This window comes from Lagenorhynchus albirostris, chromosome 8 (assembly GCF_949774975.1).
Source record: "Lagenorhynchus albirostris chromosome 8, mLagAlb1.1, whole genome shotgun sequence".
NCBI lineage: Eukaryota > Metazoa > Chordata > Mammalia > Artiodactyla > Delphinidae > Lagenorhynchus > Lagenorhynchus albirostris.
This window is the reverse complement of record NC_083102.1, coordinates 90,771,329-90,796,876: the sequence shown is the minus strand read 5'-3', so window position 1 is coordinate 90,796,876 and position 25,548 is coordinate 90,771,329. Positions and strand designations below refer to the sequence as shown.

Here is a 25,548-nt window from a genome sequence, read left to right as displayed (position 1 = left end):
CACTCTTGTCATAAAATGACAGATTTGATGATGGCTTTGGAGGAGCCTGTTAAACCCAGTACCTCCGTTTACCAAAAAATGTCTTGAGAAGGCCGCTGTGGAGAAGTAACAGGCCACAGTGGGAGACAGAGTGGGATGTGGGCCCGCAGAAGCGTTTAGCGTTTAATGGGTCTGTGGCTGTAGGGAAGCAGTGTGCTGAAATAATCCTGATTAGGCTCGGTCAGTCAAGCTGCATAATCAGACTTGTCTCTCCTCCTTTCAGCCCTGACTGTTCAGAACACAATTGCCCTTTAAAGCACCATTTTAAGTAGTCCTTACGCTGTCCTTTAAAATACAACCTTCTTTCACATTGGTGTGTGAGCCTTTTTTCTACCTGTGGGAATAGCCCACTAGGAAAATAAAAGGTTACGTTAACATATTAATAGAAAGACATAGGCACATTCTACCTTCCAATGGGAAGGTTTAAATTTTGAGCATTCACTCCCAAGAAATGATGGGAAAATACCCAAAAGGATAACAAGTAGCAGTCCTACTCTCTAGCCTGGTTTCTGTCCCCAGCAGCGTATGCCATGTTGGTGACTTGGGGAGCTGATTCTTTTCTGTTTCCTATCAGCTGGTACCATTAATAACATACATACAGAGCAGCAGATATGTCATTAGGAGGAAATAACTCTAAAGGCTTTCCCCCTCTACTTGTTTTATCTTTTAAAAGAGTAAAAAAGAAATCTGAAAATTAGTTTACATTCTTCAAGTTTTTTTAAAGCATGATTCAAAGCTCAGTAGGACAGAGAAACAGATGTTCAGAGGTAGAACCCCGTCAGGATTCTCTGATGTCCCTACTTGGTTGGGTTTCCAAGGTCATGTGGCTCTGGTTACTGTTAATTTCCCTGACAATATGCTTTGAAGGAGATGATGTTACATGTTGGTTGTGCTTTTGTGAAGAAAAGCACGATTCTAAGCAAGTCTTAAGAAGCGCTGAAAAGAGCTTCAAAGAAATATATCCACCCATTGTTCCTGACTGTCACTATAATAAATGGGGAACAGATTTTTCCGTTTGTTCCTAGGAAGTGAATCGCTGTAATTAAAAATCTAGTAAATGGACACTTTCTAATCTCGAATCATAGCTGGTGAATGACTTATAAACTTCTTTTCTTGAAGCTTTTCTAGAGAACCTTGAAGCTTGAAAATAATCATTAGAAATTTTACCCAAAACAGGTGGCTTAAGGATTTGTGGCAATGCCAACAATGAGGTCTTACTGTAAAAATATGTGCTATATTTTAGAACACTCTCCATTACTTTCTTTAGGTCTTCTTAACATGAAATATAACCCTGATGGATTTAGCACTCTAATGAAAATATCTGCTCACTGTTTATTATTTTTATTTGTGTACTTATATATCAGTAATATCTGTTTTGGGACTTCCCTGGTGGTCCAGTGGTTAAGTCTTCGCCTTCCAATGCAGGGGGTGTGGGTTCAACCAGAAGCTAGGATCCCACGGGCCTCGCAGCCAAAAAACCAAAACAAAAGCAATATTGTAACAAATTCAATAAAGACTTAATAAAAAACAATACCTGGCTTACAAGAATAATAATAGCCAACCTCTTAGAGTTTTTACAGCTTGGATAGGCAAATACTAATGACCATGGGAGGAATGAAATCGAGAAATAAGTTGGTAGGGAAAAGGAAACAAAGAAAAATAGTTATAATACTTGTTTTTACTAAGATCTCACATTACATTAGTTGAAGCACATAGTTTCTAGGCTGCCATGATAGGAAAAAAGGCAGAAATGACTGTTGGGAGTCATCTGGATGGCAGGCTACACATGTTTGTGAAGTAGGTCCTGATGCTGAAAAAACAAGCTCGTCTCAAGGAGTTATTGTGTCCTGTAAAGAAAGAATATATTTAAGCAGTGACCAGAGAGGAATTCTAAAATGTTTCAAGTTAACACTAGGTTTCAAAAAAAGAAGAAACTATGTAACACCTTACATTCTCCCCTTAGAGCTGAAAATATGACAGGTACTTTCTTTTAAAAAAAAAAGTTTTATTGAAGAATAGTTGATTTACAATGCTATGTTAGTTTCAGGTGTACAGCACAGTGATTCAGTTATATCTATATATTTATAAACATTCTTTTTCAGATTCTTTTCCCATATAGGTTGTCACAAAATATTGAGTAGGGTTCCCTGTGTTGTACAGTGGGTCCTTGTTGGTTATCTATTTTATATATAGTAGTGTGTATCTGTTAATCCCAAGGCAGTTACTTTCTTAAAACAATGGTATTACCAAACCGTAACCTATTGTGCATTTGGCTAAATAACTGAGCAGTTAAACAGATTTCTTTTGCTTCTCAGTGGATATGGGGAAATGTTTAACCCCCATAGTATTGCCACAAAGCCAGGCTGATCACCCTGGGAGGCCCCGGAGGTCTGAGCAGCTTTGGATCACCGCAGAGAGGACTTTACCATTTTACTGCACAGGGTCCAGCCACAGCAGGGATCAGATGCCAGTGTTTTATCTGCAGAAATGGGCTGGGATGGGCGCTCTGTTTGAGATTTTCGTTTTGCTCCTGGACAGAAACGGGAAGCAGTAAGATAACTTCTTCTGTAAGGTAATATCTGTGCTTGCTTCTGTACAGAGGGCAGCAAGGTGTGACTGCTTCCTGGGATGGATTGATCTTGGTTCCCCCTCTCAGGTATCCTTTTAATGATCTGTTTAAAACCGAAGCCAAACTTAGAATTGTATTCCAACCATAAAGGCTGGTCTCAAGCTGTCTGGTCTCTGTTCTTTGATTTGGTTTCATTTAGTGTGCTGATCTGGTGCGTGGAGTTTATATCAGAAATCAGTGTCTTTCACATAGCTTGTTCAACACTTAAAAGAGAGACTTGGGTGTGGGCATGACAGATTTAGTTCAAGTATTTTTTGCTAGTCAACTGTGGGCACAGTTCAGGGAAAAGTAAGTGCTGGTAGGTTTCTGTTTTCTGTCAGGGTACAGCAGCAGGATGTGTTAATGTCACTTTAATGTATTTTGGTATCCTGTGTATAGATATTTGTTCTTAGTGGTCTCATGGGCCCTTCTTGTATTACCTGAAAACAGTTTTCCAGCCAGGCCTTATTCTCCCTTATCTGCTCCATTCCTCTTGTTCTTTATATTGTAATGCAGTACTTTCCATGCACAAAGTGTGGTATAAGCTTTAGCCATTTGCCTTTTCGATTAAAAAGAGAATCCTATTGTCATTCTTTCTGCACTAGCTCAAGAATTTCCCCCATGTTTTCTGTTTTAATTCTCCTGTATTTCAGAGAGATCAAGAGAATAAGAGAAGCTAGATCAGGAGCCCATTTTTTAAAATGCCATAATTGGATTTGTTAGCTTTAGCTCATGAAGTATCTTCAGAGACCACCTGTGAGATTATATTCAATGTCTCTCAGTTTTTTGACCTTCATGAGATGAAACATGGTGTGATTATACTAATGCAACAAAGTTTTGCATCCTTGAAAACATCCCTGAAAATACCCGATATCTGACTTTCATTACAGCTAGACATAGAGTAGTAGTGTATTGGAAGACATTCTGCTATTTTCCTGGGGCAGTTTTCTCTTTTTTTTTTTGTTCATACTTTCTATTGGGAATAGTAAAATAACATAAAAATCACCATAAAAATAACGTTCGTCTGTAGTGCTTTTCAGTTTGCATTGTCTAGTTTGATCCTCCTGAGCATCCTCTCTAGAGAGGACAGGTCTTATTATCCCCATTTTAAGGATGAGAAGAGTGAGATTCAGCAGTGGGCTCCAAGCTCTCCAACGAGGAACGTGCAGGGCTGGATTCTGACTTGGGCATTCAGACCTGCGATCTTTCCAAAACACTGTGTTGCCTCCATGTGCTCAGTGTTTGCTTTAATGATCAGACTCTTTGAACTAAGCCCTTTAATAGGAAGGCTCTGGCAACAGCTGGTGTTAGGTAGATTAAAAATAAAATCAAAGCCCTTGGCTGGAAAGTGGAATAATCAAGCCAGTGAGAGAAGAAAGGAAAAAAGATACCAGAATCCCATAGTGATGTTAAAAGAATTGAGGGAGAAGGGCAAAATGATTTCATGAGGTTCATGCTTCCTTCCTTTTCTCTGTGCAAAACAAGTCTTCATCCCTTTAGGGCTTTTCTCCCTTGTCCCTGGATTCTTTTGAGAAATTTGCATTGCTCTGTTAATTTCAAACAGGAGTCCAGGGCATCTTTCTCAAATTTGGTATTTACATTCCTTTCCAGAAAAGAAACGATCAAATCAATAAATTGTCCCTTTACATTACCAAGACTCATGCTTCCCTGAGGTGTATTGAGAATAGTATTTACTTCTGCCATTAACAAGTTGCATTCACTTGCCATGTCTGCCTTCTTTTCATTCTGAATTTTCCTTCTCTTTAAGTAACTATGCTCTTAGAGTTGAATTCTGTTTTGTCAACCTACTTCTCTTTGACTTTCCTGACTATACTCTGCTTTTCATAGTTCCTTTCGTTTTTCTCAGGAAATCTTATTATGGATACTCTATTGCATAATAGCCTTGCCCTGAAATTCAAATGAGAACTGAAATGCTTTCAAGCCTTGGCCTCCATTGAAATACTCGCTACCATGTCATTAGTGTAAATAAAATTGGAAGAATGCGCTCACCTACTTCCTTCTTCAGAGTTCAGAGTGTACTGATGATTGGGAAGTCCTTGTTAGCTACACTTGTCTTTGGTACCAACATACCTCTCAAGCCAGATTTGTTAATCCTGTTATGTTTGAGATCTTTGAGCACTCAAAAAGTAGAAGAGTTATTCAGTGTATCTTTGTGTATTAACTTTGCATGTCTCATCAAATACACTGGGTATCTTTATGTGTAGTCTTTTACACATATATGTGGTTAACTAATGTTAAATGGACATTTATTAGTTTTCTTACTGTTGAACATTGTAAAAATAATGTTATTTATTTATTTATTGAAGTATAGTTGATTTACAATGTTGTGTTAATTTCTGCTTTGCAGGAAAGTGGTTCAGTTATACATATACATATGTTCTTTTTCATATTATTTTCCATTATGGTTTATCAGAGTATATTGAATATAATTCCCTGTGCTATACAGTAGGACCTCATTGTTTATCCATTCCATATGTAATAGTTTGCATCTGCTGACCCCAAACTCCCAATCCATCCCTCCTTCACCTCTCCCCCTTGGCAACCACAAGTCTGTTCTCTATCTGTGAGTCTGTTTCTGTTTCATAGATATGTTCATTTGTGCCATATTTTAGATCCCATATATAAGTGATATCATATGGTATTTGTCTTTCTCTTTCTGACTTCACTTAGTATGGTAATCTCTAAGTCCATCCACGTTGCTACAAATGGCATTATTTCATTCTTTTTTATGGCCGAATAGTATTCCATTGTATAAATGTACCACATCTTCTTTATCCATTCATCTGTTGATGGACATTTACGTGTTTCCATGTCTTACCTATTGTGAATAGTGCTGCTATGAACACAGGGGTGCATGTATCTTTTTGAATTAGAGTTTTGTCCAGATATATGCCCAGGAGTAGGATTGCTGGATCATATGGTAACTCTATTTTTAGTTTTTTTGAGGAACCTCCATACTGTTTTCCATAGTACCTGCACCAACTTAACATTCCCACCACTGTGTAGGAGGGTTCCTTTTTCTCCACACCCTCTCCAGCATTTCTTATTTGTGTACCTAAAAAGAATTTTAAATGGCCCATAATTCACATCACCCAGACATCTCTGAGTGACAATAAAAATTCCAATGATCTAAAGATGTGAATAGCACAGCTGTGAAATAATATGTAAATTTCTCCCCCCTCAACCCTCCCCCAAGGTAAATGCTAATTTCAGTCTCCTGTGTATCCTTCCAGAAAAACTTTGTATGCATGTGCTAGCCAAAACTGATCTTTTAAATATAACATTTCAGGTTAGCACTGTGTTAATTTGATGCACTCTGTGGAACTCATTCATTCATTCAGTAGATATTTGTTGATGTGTTGGTCATCTTTCTAGGAACTGGGAATATGGCATGAGCAAAGCAGACAAAATTTCTGTCCTTGTGAAGCTATGTTCCAGTGCACAAGACTATAAACAGAATCAGTCAATCAATCAAAAATGTAATATGTTAGATGATTAGTTCTAAGGAGAAAAATAAAGCAGGTAAAGGAGATAGGGAGTTGAATGTAGGTTGCCATTTGGGACATGGCAGCCACAGAAGGTTTCATCGAGAAGATGACATTGAATCAAACCCTGAAGGAGATGAGGGAGCAGGCAATGCAAATACTCGGAGGAACTAGAACACAGTATAGGACCCCAAACTCAGGAAAACTTTGTTTTTCTAAATGTCAAGATGTATTTTTTTTTCTGGTCCCCCAAAATGAATAAAAGAGATAATTTATTTAAAGTAATAATCCACTTATAAAGGCCACATATCACTTCATTTACAGAATGAAATTCTCGGCATAAATAACAAAGTCCTACTGTATAGTACAAGGAACTATATTCAATATCCTGTGATAAGCCATAATGAAAAGAATATGAAAAAGAATATATAGAAACCTATATATGTATAACTGAATCACTTTGCTGTACAGTAGAAATTAACACAACATAGTAAATCAACTATACTTCAATAAAATAAATTTTAAAAAAAAAAAAAGAAATTCTCATGCTCAATTCTTCTGCAAAAAATGAGACCCAGATGAGAAGTGAGAGTTCTCCCACCTACCTAGAGAACACGCCATGGTACTCCAAGAACTCTTGTTACACATTCCTCCTTCACCACAGGTCCTGAAGTTGCCAAGAACTTTCCCTCTAGGTTGGTTGAAAACAGTGATGTGGTTTCCTCCTTTTCCCACAAGGGCTATTTCAGAATCTTCTCTTTGGCTGTTGGCATGGCCAGTCACCTTCCTAGAGTACATGGAGTTATGCTTGAGTGCAGCCGCCTCCTTTCTGTTTGGAGAAGGGAGTGTCTGTCCTTGTTTCTTGGCAATCAGGGCTCAGGGCTTAGATTTTCCTGGTACATGGTGTCTGATTATAGTAGCCCCAGCTAAAGATTTTTTAAAAGGAGTACTAAAGTTTACACATACAAGAGTTAAAAGGCAGTGAGCATTTCTTTGGCTTATACACACATAAGAACATATGAAAACAGAATAACAATTTGCTTCCAAACATGTCTTTGTGCCTTACTGATGGGACTTAATAAACTTGAAATGCAAGCACATTTGTAGAGCTACTGGCCTCATCCCAGACTTCTGAACCCACTCCAGTCCCTCCTTACCCCCCACCCTCTTCAGAGGGAGGCTTTCACTCCACAGTCTATACTGCAATGCAGTACTTGTTGAAGAGTGGCAGGTGTCTTTACTGAGAACTTCAGTAGAACCGTATCAAGTCATTTGTGCTTTTTTTTGTTGTTTTTTTGCGGTACGCGGGCCTCTCACTGTTGTGGCCTCTCCCGTTGCGGAGCACAGGCTCCGGACGCGCAGGCTCAGTGGCCATGGCTCATGGGCCCAGCCGCTCCGCGGCATGTGGAATCTTCCCGGACCAGGGCACGAACCCGTGTCCCCTGCATCGGCAGGTGGACTCTCAACCACTGCGCCACCAGGGAGGCCCCATTTGTGCTTTTGGAGAGTAGTGTTAAAAATAAGACAACAATCATCACAATAGATACAGAAAAAGCTTTTGACAAAATTCAACACCTATTTATGATAAAAACTCTCCAGAAAGTGGGCATAGAGGGAACCTATCTAAACATAATAAAGGCCATATATGACAAACCTACAGCAAACTTCATTCTCAGTGGTGAAAAACTGAAAGCATTTCCTCTAAGATCAGGAACAAGACAAGAATGTCCACTCTCACCACTATTATTCAAAATAGTTTTGGAAGTCCTAGCCACGGCAATCATAGAAGAAAGAGAAATAAAAGGAATACAAACTTGAAAAGAAGAAGTAAAACTGTCACTGTTTGCAGCTGACATGATACTATACATAGAAAATCCTAAAGATCCTACCAGAACACTACTACAGCTAATCAATGAATTTGGTAAAGTTTCAGGATACAAAATTAATGCACAGAAATCTCTTGCATTTCTATACACTAACAATGAAAGATCAGAAAGAGAAATTAAGGAAACAATCGCATTCACCATTGCAACAAAAAGAATAAAATACCTAGGAATAAACCTACCTAAGGAGGTAAAAGACCTATACTCAGACACTGATGAAAGAAATCAAATATGACACAAACAGATGGAGAGATATACCATGTTCTTGGATTGGAAGAATCAATATTGTGAAAATAACTCTACTACCCAAAGCAATCTACAGATTCAATGTAATCCCTATCAAACAACCAATGGCATTTTTCACAGAACTAGAACAGAACATTTCACAATTTGTATGGAAACACAAAAGACCCTGAATAGGCAAAGCCATTTGAGAAAGAAAAACGGAGCTGGAGGAATCAGGCTCCCTAACTTCAGACTATACTACAAAGCTACGGTAATCAAGGCAATATGGTACTGGCACAAAAACAGAAATACAGATCAATGGAACAGGATAGAAAGCCCAGAGATAAACCCATGCACCTATGGTCAACTAATCTATGAAAAAGGAGGCAAGGATATACAATGGAGAAAAGACAGTCTTTTCAATAAACAGGGCTGGGAAAACTGGACAGCTACATGTAAAAGAATGGAATCAGAACACTCCCTAACACCATACACAAAAATAAACTCAAAATGGATTACAGACCTAAATGTAAGACCAGACACCATAAAACTCTTAGAGGGAAACATAGGAAGGACACTCTTTGACATAGATCCCAGCAAGATCTTTTTTGATCTACCTCCTAGAGTAATGGAAATAAAAACAAAAATAAACAAATGGGACCTAATGAAACTTAAAAGCTTTTACAAAGCAAAGGAAAGTACAAACAAGATGAAAAGACAACCCTCAGAATGGGAGAAAATATTTGCAAACTAATCAACAGACAAAGGACTAATCTCCAAAATATTTAAACAGCTCATGCAGCTCAATATTAAAAAAACAAACAGCCCAATCAAAAAATGGCCAGAAGACCTAAATAGACATTTCTCCAAAGAAGACATACAGATGGCCAAGAAGCACATGAAAAGCTGCTCAACATCACTAATTATTAGAGAAATGCAAATCAAAACTACAGTGAGCTATTACCTCACACCTGTCAGAATGGCCATCATCAAAAAATCTACAAACAATAAATGCTGGCGAGGGTGTGGAGAAAAGGGAACCCTCTTGCACTGTAGGTAGGAATGTAAATTGATACAGCCACTATGGAGAACAGTATGGAGGTTCCTTAAAAAACTAAAAATAGAACTACCATATGACCCAGCAATCCCACTACTGGGCATATACCTTGAGAAAACCATAATTCAAAAGGAGTCATGTACCACAATGTTCACTGCAGCTCTATTTACAATAGCCAGGACATGGAAGCAACCTAAGTGTCCATCAACAGATGAATGGATAAAGAAGATGTGGTACATATATACAATGGAATATTACTCAGCCATAAAAAGAAACAAAATTGAGTTATTTGTTGTGAGGTGGATGGACCTAGAGTCTGTCATACAGTGTGAAGTAAGTCAGAAAGAGGAAAACAAATACCGTATGCTAACACATATATATGGAATCGTAAAAAAAAAAAAGTTTCTGAAAAGCCTAGGGGCAGGACAGGAATAAAGATGCAGACATAGAGAATGGACTTGAGGACACGGGGAGGGGGAAGGGTAAGCTGGGAAGAAGTGAGAGAGTGGCATGGACATATATACACTACCAAATGTAAAATAGATAGCTAGTGGGAAGCAGCTGCATAGCACAGGGAGATCAGCTCAGTGCTTTGTGTCCACCTGGGGGGTGGGATATGGAGGGTGGGAGATGGAGGGTGGGAGGGAGATGCAAGAGGGAGGAGATATGCTGATATATGTATATGTATAGCTGATTCACTTTGTTATAAAGCAGAAACTAACACATGATTGTAAAGCAGTTATACTCCAATAAAAAAAAAGATAACTAATAAGAACTTGCTGTATAAAAAAATAAAATTCAAAAAAATAAAAGACAACAGGCTGAAAATGGAGTCACTTATGCTAAATAAGCCTAACGTCACCAAACTCAGACTTAATTGCAGTTTCAGCTCTCCTAGAAATGAAATCTTTTTTTGTATCACCTGTTGTTATTTTTTTAATTTATTTTGTTGAAGTATAGTTGATTTACAATGTTGTGTTAATTTCTGCTGTACAGCAAAGTGATTCAGTTATACATATATATGTATACATATTATATATATATATGTTCTTTTTTTTAACATCTTTATTGGAGTATAATTGCTTTACGGTGGTGTGTTGGTTTCTGCTTTACAACATATATATGTTCTTTTAAAAATTGTTTTCCAATATGGTTTATCACAGGCTATTGAATATAGTTCCCTGTGTTATACAGTAGGACCTTGTTGTTTATCCAGTCTATATATAATAGTTTGCGTCTGCTAATCCCAAACTCCCAATTCATCCCTCCCCCACTTCCCTCCCCCTTGGCCACCAGAAATCTGTTCTCTAGGTGAGTCTGTTTCATAGGTAAGTTCATTTGTGTCATATGTTAGATTCCACGTGTAAGTGATATCACATGGTATTTGTCTTTCTCTGTCTGATTACTTCACTTAGTATTATAATCTCTAGGTCCATCCACGTTGCTGCAAATGGCATTATTTCAGTCCTTTTTATGGCTGAGTTAGTATTCCATTGTATATACATCTACTACATTTTCTTTATCCGTTCATCTGTTGATGGACACTTAGGTTGCTTCCATGTCTTGTAAATAGTGCTGCTATGAATGTAGGGGTGCATGTATCTTTTTGAATTATAGTTTTGTCCAGATATATGCCCAGGAGTGGGATTGCTGGATCATATGGTAGCTCTGTTTTTAGTTTTTTAAGGACCCTCCATATTGTTTTCCATAGTGGCTGCACCAATTTACATTCCCACCAGCAGTGTAGAAGAGTTCCCTTTTCTCCACACCCTCTCCAGCATTTGTTATTTGTAGACTTTCTAATGATGGCCATTCTGACCAGTGTGAGGTGGTATCTCATTGTAGTTTCGATTTGCACAGAAGTGGAATCTTAAACCAGCCAATGAAGAGTTACCTGGTCAGCCCTAGTGAGGTAACCTGCCTGATAGACCTTGCTACTCCCTAAAGGAAAGTAACTTTATAATAACTAACCTGCTGTTTTCCTGGTGTAACTTCCTTATTCCTGCTCCCTTCTGCCTATCAAGGTCTTTCATTTTGCACAGCTCCTTGGAGCCCCTTTCTAGCTGCTAGGTTGGGTGTTGCCTGATTTTAATAGATTTTCTCTCAAATAATAAACTCAAACAATTTTAACATGCCTCAGTTTATCTTTTTCTTTTTTTTTGAGGTACGCGGGCCTCTCACTGTCATGGCCTTTCCCGTTGCAGAGCACAGGCTCCAGACGCGCAGGCTCAGCGGCCACGGCTCACGGGCCCAGCCGCTCCGCGGCATGTGGGATCTTCCCGGACCGGGGCACGAACTTGTGTCCCCTGCATCGGCAGGCGGACTCTCAACCACTGCGCCACCAGGGAAGCCCCCTCAGTTTATCTTTTAACTGTAGTTTACTTGCTGACTTGACTACATCCAAATGTGGCATGTTTGACCCTACCTAAGATGTTGTGATGGGAGGGAAAGCGTTATTATTGACAGGAAGGGTATGGAAGGGAATGCTTTAAAGAAAAATTACTTTCTCAGAGAGTGAACTAATTCACATAAGAAACCACAGCTAGATGAAGAAAAGGATGTGATTACTGACTGAAAGCTGTGAAGCTCTACCCCTGTGCCACCCCCAGTGGATCAAGCCACTAATATCTGCGCTGAGCTATTGCAGTAGCCTTTTACATCGTTTTCCCTGTCTTTCCTGTGCTCCCCTGCAGCCTATTCTCAATGCAGCCTGTTTTAGCCTTTCAAATGGACCTCAGATCATGTCACTCTTCTTCTCAGAACCTCTCAAGGGCTTTCCACTTCACTCAGAGTGAAAGCCAGAGGCCTTGCAATGATGTACCAGCCCAAGCTCATCTGGTACCCCATTCCGTCTCTGCTTTCATCTCCTGCTTTTGTCTCCCTTGCTCACTCCCTTCAGCCACCCTGACCTTCTTGGTGTTCTCAGACACGCAGACTCATACCTCAGGGCCCTTCCATGTCCCTGGAACTCTCGCCATACCCGCAAAACCCTTCCCCAGTAGCTTTCACACTCACCTCCCTCAAAGCTGTACTCAGATCACACCTTCTCAAGTTTTCCCCTGACCATCATATTTAGAATGTCAACCCCTTCCCATCTCTGCCCTCCCATCCTCTCACCGTACTTTGTTTTTTAATTCGAATATATTCTGTTTATTCAATTATTTATCTTGCTTTCTACTTGTCTTCACCCACTGGAATATAAGCTACATGAGAGCGGGGATTTCTGCCTTGTTGATTCATTGCTCTCTCCAGCACCTGGGACAGTGCCTGGTACAGACTAGGTACTCAGTAACTATTTGTCAGATAAACAAATGAATCATGGAACTTTTAACTGGGGAAAGGGAACTGACTTTCTCTAAAAGTGATGACAGTCTGGGAATCACATAATTTTTAAAAAACCTGAAAAGGAAAGAAATTTGATTTCTGCACAGCCCATGTCTACTGACAGGCATGTTTCCTGGGCGTGCCAGATAGTTGATTCAGAAAGAAAGGCCTCGGATGCCTTCAGTGTCATGCTTTCATGCAAATGATGCTGGGGATAGCAGTGAGAATAATACAAAACAAAAAGGGGGGGATTGAAAATAGAACGGTTGTTTTGCTTCCAGAGTAATGATTTTCAAAGCAAAGGACTTGAATAGGAAAGCAATTAACAAAAACTGTGTCTCTGAAAATGCAAACTTCATTTACATTCTGATCTGTGTGATTTTTCAAGCTCAGTGATCCAAGGTCAGAGGGCACTTGTATTAGCATAGACCTTGCCTTGTTAGTTCACCTCTGACCAAACCTCTGAATTCCTTTTTAGGATGGTGGTGTTCCAATGACAATAAAACCAAGCTTTCATAACGCCAGTAACATTTATACAGCGCTTAGACAATTCCTAAATGAATTGTTCCCAGAGACCTTAGGCAGTAGGTCAGGGTTATTAACTCCGTTTTGTACCCAGGGAGGAAGTGATTTGCGTAATGTCACCTGGTAAGCTATTGAATTCATAATTTGATTGCTTTATTTAGAAATAATGGTTCATTTAATACAGGGCATGTTGCATGAAAGATGACCTCTTTTTAAATGGACAACTTCATATTTGGACTTAACTTTGGTCAGTGAGCTGGAACTAATAGTATTCAGGTTTCTGTAAGACCAGGGTTTCAAACTCTCAAGTTGGGAGGCTGATTTAGAGACCTGAGAGGTCTGAGACTCCCAAAGCCATTTTGGTATTGACCAGGATTAGGCCACTCAACTCAGATACTCCTAGGGAGAAATCTATATTGGTAGGCTTAGGTGTGATTTGGGGTTCTACCAAGCCATAACTGAAATCCTGTTTGATTCCTTTGCTTTTTGTTTCGTTTCCTTTTTATGCTCAGAAAGTTCCCTTTGGCTCAAAAAATCAGTACAACTAAGGTTGAAAATTAGTGCTTGCATAGACAACCGAGAAATGGAGACACAGTCCTCACTTGGAGGTCCTGGGTGTTAGTCAATATTATGGAAACATCACTGAAGTGACATCAGAGTTGTATTTGGAACCCATTTAGTTTTGTTTCTGTTGTGGTTCATTCCTTTCTCCTTCCAGAGCAGTATTATGAAAAGACCTCAAATTCAGTTCAATGAGCATGGCAACTACTCAGGAAGTCGTGGGGAAGAGTAAAAGTGAGGGGACTGCTTGTGAATTCATGCCCGTATCAAGAAGAGACTAGAAAACTAGAGCATCTAAAGAGAATTTTGAAACAAAAAGGACTTGCCAACTTTGAAAACTGATAGCAAAAAGAAAGAAAAAAGAAATGTCTAGTCTTTATTCGAATGTTTCAAAGTTTTTCAAACCTCTTCGCATTTCGTCTTTCTGGTGAGATAGGTTTAGTGCCAACAACAGCAAAAGATGCACAAATTATACTTTTAATTTTTTAAAAAAGATTTTCTCCCTTTCCTTTATGGGAAATGCATTCATTCTTCTATACTGTTCCTAAATCCGATTTACTGCATTTTCATCCCTTTCTTTACAATCTGACTTATTGTTTGTAACATCTGCTAAGAATATGAGCTAGAGTTTTGATACCACTGGGCAACTTCATTGGGCATTTAAAACTTTGCTTTAAAATCAGAAGGATTTTGCACATGCAATTTAAAAATTATTTTAAAATTTGTAGGACCAAAGTGTAAATTGATAGAATGTAATTACTAGGTTTTAAATCAAGTCAGATTAAATTGAAGGCTATGTCCCCAAAAGTGGTAGTAGTAGAGACCTCTGCAAATAAGCCGTAGTTCCCAGCACCTATAAAATCACGGGGGCTTTGGTAGTTTATAATCAAATGTGGCTAAAGCATCCTTGGAAGCATTCTTCTGGCTATCTACATTGCATTCTTAAGGTAATTTAAGCAGGACAGTGAACTGACAGATCTGAATTGTATCATGACAATTTGGTGAAAAGGTGAATTGTGCAAATTATATGGGTCAAGTCTATACAACTTTCCTGAACTTTGAGAGATAGTCTGGGATGAACTATGTTGTTCAGGGGTCACACCAGCTCAACTACACAATCAAGAGTTTGATGCTTCCTTACCTCCTGTTTTTGTCCAGAATTTGAAATGCAGAAATGTCCGTCGCCTACTTATTGAATGTTTAAATCTGTGCACATTAAAATAGGCAGCATATGGCAAACCTGACTATATACAGAAGGTAGAGTTTTTTCCTTTTCTCTTATATATCTGCTCTTAGCACACAGCATTATGCCAGTCTGAATTTTTTTTCCCATTCAACAGTGTATATCAGCACTGATAACCGTATTTTAAAGGAAGAAATGCTGTGCGTTTGAGTCTTTGTTCAAGTTCTTAAATACTAATCAAATTAGTGCAGTGTTTAGTTAACTGTCCCATTTGCACCTTACGTGTTAATGAAAGAAGCCCAAGTCATCACATTTTGTGAAGTTTAATATACTTCATTTCTTTGATCAAATGGTTTCCCTTTTTCCGCCAAAGTATCCACTTGAAACAGTATTAATCAAGCGTAGGCAACCTACTTTACCAGGCTTGCAAATTCACGTGACTCACTTTTAATCAAATTCAACTTCATTAGTAGATTATAGAATAGAGAGACTGTGTTTTGATCAACACTAAAGAATTTTTAAAAAAGAGTGCTGTACCTAATTTCTCATCTGATCATGATAATTCTTTGATATGTTAAATACTACCCTTCATCTGAAAGCTTCAGAGTTTCACCTGTTTTTATAACGGTATAGGAATTCACTTGTTTCTGCCCTCATTTTCAGTTGGCCATTTTAAAATTGTTAGAGCAGCAAAATAAATATTATTTCTGATGAAATCATTCGTTTCCCACCCCCAGCCTCATTAAAGTGCATTCATGGGTTCCCAGGGTCCTTTAGGTAAAGACTGAAACATCTCCACGGCTCCGCACGGCCGGACCTCTGCCTGCTTCTCCAGCCTCCCTGGGGCCACTCCCCTTTCCCTCTGCTCTGCTCAGGCCACACTTCCTCCCAGCCCCGTTCATCACAACTCAGCTCAGTCATTCTTTCCTTCAGAAAGACCAGCCTCCTTGACGAAGCCAGTTCCCATCACCACACACTAGGAGCTCCATGCATCTCTGCTTTGACAGCTTTTCAAAGTTGATATGTTATACTCATTTCTGTGATTATTTAATCAATATCTGTCTCCTGCAGTCTCCTGGAAGCTTCATGAGGGCAAAGAAGGGTCTGGTTTGCGGATATATTCACTGTGTTTTCACCATTATATCTCTGGTGCCCAGTGTAGAACTTGGCAAGTGATAGACATTTAATAAATATTTGTTGAGTGTATGAGGAGATGAAGAAATAAGTGCTGTATGAGGGCAGGATTTTATTGTGCTCACTACTGTCTCTTCAGTACCTAGAACAGTGTCTGGGCCATAGTGGTTGCTTATTAAATATTTGTTGAGGGCTTCCCTGGTGACGCAGTGGTTGAGAGTCCGCCTGCCGATGCAGGGGACACGGGTTCGTGCCCCGGTCCGGGAAGATCCCACATGCCGCGGAGCGGCTGGGCCCGTGAGCCATGGCCACCGAGCCTGCGTGTCCGGAGCCTGTGCTCCGCAACGGGAGAGGCCACAGCAGTGAGAGGCCCAGCGTACCGCAAAAAAAAATATATATATATATTTGTTGAATAAATTAATGTTTTCCTGACTTCTCAAGGACACAGAGTGTATTGATGAGTGTAAGGTGTACTTTGAATTTTTTTTCTGGAAACTATCCTATTATATTCATTAACTTATGGAGTTAGAAGGAAAATCTATAACCATGTTTGTTTGTTTTAATTTTTATTGGAGTATAGTTGCTTTACAATATTGTGTTAGTTTATACTGTACAGCAAAGTGAATCAGCTATATGTATACATATATCCCCTCTTTTTTTGGATTTCCTTCTCATTTAGGTCACCACAGAGCATTGAGTAGTGTTCCCTGTGCTATACAGTAGGTTCTCATTAGTTTATCTATTTTATACATAGTGTCAATAGTGTATATATGTCAATCCCAATCTCCCAATTCATCCCACCCCGCCTTCCCCCTTGGTATCCACACAGTTCTCTATGCTGTGTCTAGTTCTTATAGCCGTGGTTTTTTTATTGTGGTAAAATATATGTAACAAAATTTACCATTTTGAAGTGTATAGTTCAGGGGTAATAAGTCCACTCACATTGTTGTATGATCATCACCATCATCCATCTCCAGAACTTTTTCATCATCCCAGACTGAAACTACCCATTAACAGGAGCTCCCCGTACAGCCATGTGGTTTTAGACATTTTTTTTTGTTTGCCTTAGCATCTTTTCTTCCCATCACTTTCACATGGAAGTTTGATATGTAAAATATGTAAAAGTGAACTGCTTTTGCTTCTTGAATAGGGTTGGGTGCCTCTGTTTCATTCTGTATCTTGGTTGGTGGTAACATTATCTGGAGACTGTGTTCCAGGACAAGGATGCCCAGGAGAGATCGGGGTACCAGGGGCCACACTGGAGGACATCTGCCCACCCACGGGGTGAGAGCTTATCTCGCCCAATTTAACCTGGAATCATCTTGGTTCCCTCCTCTTCCTCACAACCTACTCTGCATATGGGCACGCGTGTGCACGCGCGCGCGCGCACACACACACACACACACACACACACACACACGGATATACATTCACAGTCACTCTCCTAAGACCGTGAGCTGCTTAAGGAATGGAGTCATGTCTTACCTGTCTGGGTTCCCAGAGGCCTGTAATATTTGTCGACCGATGTTTGTTTTCCGCCCTGTGGATGAGTTCTACTTTCTTCTAGGAAGGAAATGTGACAACCTCACAAAGTGGCGTATTTCACTGTCTAACCATCTTTACCACGTTGCTCGTGGTGTGCCCCATGACCACATACATCAAAACCCCCTGGGGATGCCTGTTAGAAAAGTGGATTTCCAGCCTCGCCTACTAAGAGATTCTCTCAAAAATTCTATTTTCTTTTTTTTTCCCCAAAAAATTTAATTTGCTTTTAATGAGTCAAAGAGATGGTGAATTTTAAAAGCTGAGGTTTTGGGCTTCCCTGGTGGTGCAGTGGTTGAGAGTCCGCCTGCCGGTCCGGGAGAATCCCACATGCCGCGGAGCGGCTGGGCCCGTGAGCCATGGCCACTGAGCCTGCGCGTCCGGAGCCTGTGCTCCGCAGCGGGAGAGACCACAGCAGTGAGAGGCCCGCGTACCACCAAAAAAAAAAAAAAAAAAGAAAAAGCTGAGGTTTTAACCCACTACTTACTATGCTGCTGCCATTTAAAAAAAGAAATTTTATTGGAGTAAAGTTGAGTTAAAATGTTATGTTAGTTTCAGGTGTACAGCAAAGTGAATCAGTTATACACATACATATATCCACTCTTTTTTAGACTATTTTCCCATATACGCCATTACAGAGTATTGAGAAGAGTTCCCTGTGCTATACAGTAGGTCCTTGTTGTTTATCTGTTTTATATATACTAGTGTATATATATCAATCCCAATCTCCCAGTTTATCCCTCCCTCCCTTTTCCCCACTGGTAACTATAAGTTTCAAAAACTCTATTTTCAGTCTTCCCTGTGGTCTAGGTACAGTGTTATTTTTTATACCATCACGTAAATCTTCGGTATTTGTTTGGTTTATATCCAGGGAAGTTGAGAAATAGTTTCTCACTATCTGCAATATAAAATTTTTAGGACCTTCATATATTCATTGACAGTTTAACCAGCCTCCTTTATGCTTTTTCTTCCCTAAACAAACTAAAACACTGTTACTTTAATTGTCTTTAAGAGGACTTATTTAATATCCTTTAATCACTTCTGCTGTACTGCTCTGCATGGACTAATATTTTAAAATTAAATCTACGCCTCTTAGATTATAGACACAGAAAAAGGACCAACGAGGAACAGATTTAATTTAAAGTTTCTATTGTGTTTATGACATGCTGACGCTGATAGAGCAGAGCTAGCTGTTGGAACAATCCCCTAAATTGTAGAAATGTCACTGAATTAGAGTTCCTTTCTAACTCATATCACGGTCCAGTGCTAGTAATGTAGACCATTTGCATGGAGGGAAGGCTCTCTCCCTGTCACCCTTCAGGAACCTCCACTGACACAGGCCAGGCCATGTGATTTCCAGAGTCACATTGGGCATTGACATCCAGCCAACAGTGGAGAGATAAGAGGTGTAGGAAACACACACTTGCTTCCTAAACATCTGGGCAAAGAAGTGATACATGTTAGCTCTCTTACATCTCAAGGTCTTGCCCAGATACAAGGGGAGCTGGAAATGTAGACCCCGGACAGGAGCTTCTCCCTCACAGCCCCTCTCCGTGACAGAAGGGACAATGGCTCTTTGGTGAACAGCTAGCAGTACTCCCACTGGATCTCTAGGTTTCCACTTCTAGTTATTCCTCCTATAAAACCATGAAATGTGCCATGTCCGAGGTACCATGAAATGTTCCAGTAATGTATGTGACAGCATGATGGCCAGTGCACTGACAGACGGTAAGATGGCATTTATCCAGCATCAGTGTAATTTGCCCACTGTTGGTTGTTTGCACCAGTTTACAAGGTAGCAGATGACGATGTCACTTGAAACACTCAAAAGCTTCTGGGGATGGTCCATCTTCAATCTGTTTAATTTGATTTATCAAGGGACCAGTGGTTTCATTTCTCTGAATGGTAAGGCCGGATGCACACTGGTTCACCTGCAAGTTTCCCATCAGGATGGATCCCTGCCTTGCGCCACCCTGACATTTAAGAGGTCATGGAGCTGGTCCCAAGTCCCAACAAGTTGATTGGTCTTGCAAGAGTACGCTGAACTTGATGCTAAACTTGGGATTAGAAGTCGGCACTCCATGTCCCCAGAAGCCCCGCCAGCCAGGTTGTGGTAGAGGTGGGCCCCTCTGGGCGCCATCTCTTTGAGGTACTAGCTGGAGAACCTGCTTTATTTCAGACCATACTCTCTGCTTTTTGCAATGTATTTGGTTTCACAGGCTGCTGGAACGGGGAGAACCGGCTTTCAAGACGATTTTGGCTTTTTGCCATGCCAAGCTGAATTAGGCTGCTAGATGACAGGCATACCCCAGAGAAACCAAAGATAAATGCCAATTTTAATAGGGTTGTTTGTTTATCCTTTTCTCTCCAGTTAATAAGTATGAATGAGCCCCAGATTCAGTCCAAGAATCATGTCAAAGGCAGGAAGTTAAGAAAAAAAAAGAAGGTTCGGGAGTTAGTCCATGATTTACTACTGAAGTTTTGTTAAGACCAAAGATTAAAAATAACTTGGTAAATTACTATCATTTCCTCATGATAAAAGCACAAAACACTTTTGCGTGAGACATAAATACATACCAGTGCAGGTGTATAACTATATCGTTACGTGTAAGGTTTTCAGAATTGGTGTTCAGAAGTGTTTATCAACTATATTTATTTTTTAAAAGTATAAACAGGAAATAATTGTCACAGTTGAAAACAGAATTGGCTTGAGGAGTCAGATGCTTGATATTTTGATGTAGTCTACCCCAAAGGGTAGATTATCATCACTAAGGCCAGTTTTTAGAAATCAACCCCACAGCAACTAAAGAGTAAGCATTTTTAATGTCCTCACAATTGTGCCGGAGAGTATAAACTAAATGAGATTTTGAGCGTTTTTGCTCACTGATACTTTTTCCTAACAGCATTTGCCAAATAGATTTTTGATTGTATTGAAGGTTGTGGATTCTCATTTGAAAATAAACAAACAAATCCTGCCAAAAATTAATGCCAATCAATAGTTCGATTTATTTTGGAGCTCTTAGGAATTTTATTATGTTATTTTTCTATGAGCGGCTAAGGCGAGTATTCACTTTCTTGAATTGTAGAAAATTTTTAATATTATACTTACGCACCATTGAATTGTTTTTATTTTAATTGTTTTACTGTGTGTACCATGGCCTTTGGGTTTGTTACGTTTTTCACCTAGATGTTATTCATCTTTTCTGAAGGCGACTTTTAAATGACATCAGATCTCACCTTGACCTTTTGACTTAGGACTGGGTTTATTTAATCGGATAAGTTGATTGTATTTTGGTTTAAAAAAATTTAATGTTACTTTGTTATTGGGAAAATAATCCTTCGCAATGATGTATTATCCTGTGCCGTCGACCTAAATGTTTCAGGGCGATGAAAGGCCATTGACACAGTTGTCAAAGCAAGAGTAACGAACGTAGCAAACAAACATTCATTCCCTAGAAATGTTTGGCATAATTGCTGACATGGTAATAGTTAGTACATAGTCTTTTGGTGGTCTTTGCAAAGGCTTGAGGGCTTACATCACCACAGGGAGGTTAAAAATGAGGCTTTCAATAATACACATAAGCAAGGATGAAATCATTTTCCCACATGATGCGTATGGGAAACCATACCTATGCGAAATTACGTAATAAGTGTTCTTTTTAGGGTGCTTTGCCCTGGATTGAATTATTCTGAAAACGATTCAAACTTATCAAAAGAACCACATTCCTTTGCCTCCTCTTTAAAAATCCGTGTTCAAAACATCTTCCATACCATACCCAGTAGTATTTTCATACTTGCCCCTTTGTGAGACATTATTAGTAAACAGTGTACTTGCCAGAGGGACATAGAAATGCTAGTGCAGCAGGTGTCGCTGAAAGCAGGAAAGCATAGGCCACGGGGAGGGGGGGTAGTACCAGCTCAGGGCTGCGGGGACTTCCCACTCCCAGCTGCTGAGTTCTTCCCATTTGGGTCCTTCCTGTAGGTTTTGACACCATGGACCAAGGTGTGGTCCCCCTCTTGACCCTTTTATTTCTGGCTCCTTATTTCTGGCTCTTCCACTCAGTCTGACCACTCTTTCTGAGAATTTCCTGCTCCCCTCTAACTGCATCTCAGTAGCATCCGCAATCCCAAGCTTATCCTGTCCTCTCTCAAAAGCCACAGGAGGAAGTAGAGAAAGCCCGAGTTTGGGATTCAGACAGAAGTGGTCTTGTGTTCCAAACGTATGACTTGCCAGTTGTGTGTCGAGGGTCATTAACTTCACCTCTCTGTGCTTCAGTTTCTGCCTCTGTGTCAAAGCAATAATGATGCTTATAGAACTGGTGCATCACCTGCGTGTCTGGGACACAGTGTAGCCTATTACATGTTAGTTCTCTTAGGTCTTCCAGGTAAAAATTATAGTAAAATTAATTTTATTGACCTGTGTCTTTACTGGCCTCCCTCCCCAATATCTAGCAGTAGCCTCCAGTCAGCTGTGATACAGATTTTCAGCAACAGCTCCCCAGCAACGTGGTGTCGGTGTTTCAGACACAGTGAGGGTACCAAATAGGTGGGGTGAAGATGCCTTTAAAGGGCTTAGTTTGGCAAATTCAAGCACTCTCTAAGTTCTGTTGATTTTGCCATACACAGAAATTTGTTTTAGCAGAGCCTTTAAGAAGGTAGGAACAGGCTACCTTTTGAGTAGTGTAACTGTCTTACCAAGATGATTTGGAGATAAAGGATTGTGGTGTATTTTGGCCAGAGGACCCAATAATGCTTATCTTCTGCTCTACCTCTGTGGTACCCAAAGGAGATGCTTGTAGTGAGGACATTGACAAAGCAAGACGAAATACAGAGGCATTAGAAGCTGCGACCTCGATCTTGAGTCCCCGTGCAGAGCTCTGTTACTCTAGGCTAGAAGAGGCAACAGGCTCCGTTCCCCTAGGTGAGTAATGGCCTGGAAGCAATACCCTCCATTAAGTAGGGCTGATTCCTTTAAGCCCAAACCAGTGTCAGACATTAACACTGCAATGCGGAGAGGAAGACTAATGAAGGCCCACATCCCATAACAGAAAGAAAGGATTCAGGAGGACAGGTTTCCTTAGTGTCAGGCCTGGCACTGGGCTACCCCACCTGCCTCAGGTCCCGGGCAGGGCCCGAAGCAAGTCGAGCTGCCCTGGGGGAGAGAGATGCAGAAAGATGGAGAGATGGCTAGGTGGAGGGGAGAGAAACTAGACCCCATCCACATGCTGACCTGATCAAGTTCCACCTCTAAAGGTGTACTCATATTAGGATAATGAAAAGTCACAAAATCATTCCATTAATGAAATCAGATGATTATTATTTTTGCAGTAGCATTGCATGTCTTGACCAAATCAATGTTCCTATCCCTACATCAGTGTTCCATCTGTGTTTTCTGATTCATCTTGGGGGTGGGCTTTGGGAAGAGCCAGGGGTTACCCCTACAAGCCAAGAATCTTGTATGTTGGTGACTGAAACATCCCCAAAGCAGCCTCCCTTTCCAATCTCTATTCTCTTGGGCAGTTACACTACTGACAACTGTTCTTTCCTCTTGCCTAATACCCCCAGTAGGCCTGCATTGTTCTCAAGTTCAAGTTCAGACTTGTCAGTTGGTTGGTGCTCAAGGCCCTTTGTACTCTGGTAGCGTATGACCTCAGTAGCCTCCCCTCTTGGCCATATACCCGGACTCCCACCATCACTGTGCCTGTAGCTCCCTTGCTCTGCTGGTGTGGACATACCACCCACTTGGTCATTGCCGTTCCTTTGTTTCTGCCCTTCCCTCTACTCAGAATGCCCTTTCTACCCACCTGTAAAGTTTAACTCAAGCCTTGTGTCCTGTGGAACGCCTTCCTTGATGCCCCCTTGTAGAATCAATTGTTCTTTTGTGGTTTCATAGTATACTCTATAAATACTGCATTGTATGGTGGTTGGTGGTAGTTCTGGTTTTCCCATCAGTGCATGGACTGCGATCCCTTATGTAGGAAACATGTCTTATTTAATTCCCGTTTTCTTATCTGTATTTATCCAGTCTATTGACAGATACATATGAAATGTTCAGTATATTTGGTTGAATTGTTTTTATTGTAGAAATAGCTTCAAATCCTTGTAGACTCTTTCCTACACACCTGTAGAGATTTTGTAAGTGGGAACTAAATGACAAGGAAAGAAAACCTCATTTACCCTAAAATTGGTTTTAATTCCATGCGAGGATCACTAACCACTGCAACATTAGCATTTTGTCCTGATAAAATGTCATTGCGGCAGATCCAGTGAGAATCGATGGAGTGGTTTTACATGTAATTAAGATAAAGCTTTTCGCAACTGAATACAGAAGATATTTTGTAACACGTGCCTAAACTAAAGCATCTGAGATGAGGACATATCTTTTGATTTTAGTAATAGAATCATTTTGCAATTGATAGTTGTCTTCATATTTGAGTGCAGCCAGGAATTCCTGAATTGACACTTGTTTCTCTTCTCTGAAAGGTTTCTCAGAGGTTGATAGTATGACTTCTGTTTCCAAAAGCCCAAAGTCCCAAAAGCCACAAATCCTCTTTTAGCAAACCATGGGTGTCCCTGAACTGGTTGTCTCAAAAAAAAAAAAAAAAGAGACCTAATGTACTCAGCTGTGACTGTTTTCCTCCCGGTCTGTGCTGTCCTTTGCTGGCTATTTCTCAGCTGGAATATTTGCAAAGGAAACATTCAGGCTGAGGAGAGGAGACTTGGAGATGGTCAAGCTCTGGACTGTCCATAGCTGGCCCTTTGTCACAGCCCAGGTGGGTCTTCTCTGCTCTACGCTGCACCCATTGTTTCTTTGTGACCCTCATTGAAAACTTGGGGGCTTTCAAACAGAGAAGATTTCCTACTCTACTAAATAAAATACTTCAATAATAATAATAATAGTCACACAATATGGAAGTATTTTAGCCACGCTACACACATGCATTACCAAAAACCCCTCTATTTCCATAAACTGAAAAAAGGCACCAGGCGTGACTCTCTCGATTGGGATCCATTAATGGGATGGTCACCAGAGTTTTAGTCACTTCTCTGCTGTCACTTTTGATTGAAACCAGCAGAGATGTGTTTTGGCAAATCTATTCATAATTTGTCTTTCCTTGTAGGGCTCCCCCTGTAATTGAGTTTCCCATCAGGGAGTCAGTTGGAGTTAATGTATGGACAATCTGCTGTGATTGACGACGAATGTCTTGTTAACATTCTCCCCTCTCTTCCACCCACAGAGCAATGCCAAGACTTTTGGTTTAAAGAAGTCAGAGGAAGAACAATCTCTTCAAATAAGAAGATCTTCTTCAAAGGTAGGAGCTTATCTTCTTCAAAGGTTTGAATTAGTAATTGGTTCAAGAAGGGAATTATACCATAAAATGATGTGTTTATGTAATAGTATCGCCATGTTTAATACTGTCCATCCAGAGAGTATGATGAAAGACAGCGAGTAGGGATAATGGTCGCAGAAACATGAATCATACCGCATGTCAGAGAGGATGGATCAAATACACAGGGAAGAAAACCAGCTCTTCACGTCTTTTCATAGTAATACGATTTTTGTTTTTCTAAATCATGAATTGTACAAAGTTCAGAAAATAGATAGCAGAATAAAAGCATTGCTAGTAAACAATAGGTTTCTGATGGAATTAAAGATTTAAAACGGTAAGGAATTATTTGTAAGAAAGTTTTCTTTTTGATTCAATCATCTATCAAAAATCTCCTGAGAACATATTGTCCAAGTAATACAAAAGTCTGTTTGGAAAGTTTCAGTGTTACTTTGATACAGGCTTTCTGCTTTGTAAATCTCTTTCCCACCCTAGTCCAATTTATATCATTTGAATTATCAGCTCTAGAACAGACTCTGCCAGGCCAATGATGCCTTCTCAAAGGCCACTGAACTTGATGAAAAATATCTTACTTGACGATCTGGAACACAGTTCAGACAACTGTATCTCACC

The 25,548-nt window shown here is 40.0% G+C and overlaps 1 protein-coding gene across 1 annotated transcript in view; it reads left to right on the top strand.

Moving 5' to 3' along the window:
• The window catches only part of LOC132524355 (uncharacterized), a 188,302-nt gene that overhangs the window by 132,440 nt on the left and 30,314 nt on the right, over positions 1 to 25,548 (top strand). Inside the window, exon 5 of the mRNA XM_060156190.1 lies at positions 24,826 to 24,900. Coding sequence (XP_060012173.1) covers positions 24,826 to 24,900 — 75 coding nt within the window. The remainder of the gene's footprint in view (positions 1 to 24,825; positions 24,901 to 25,548) is intronic.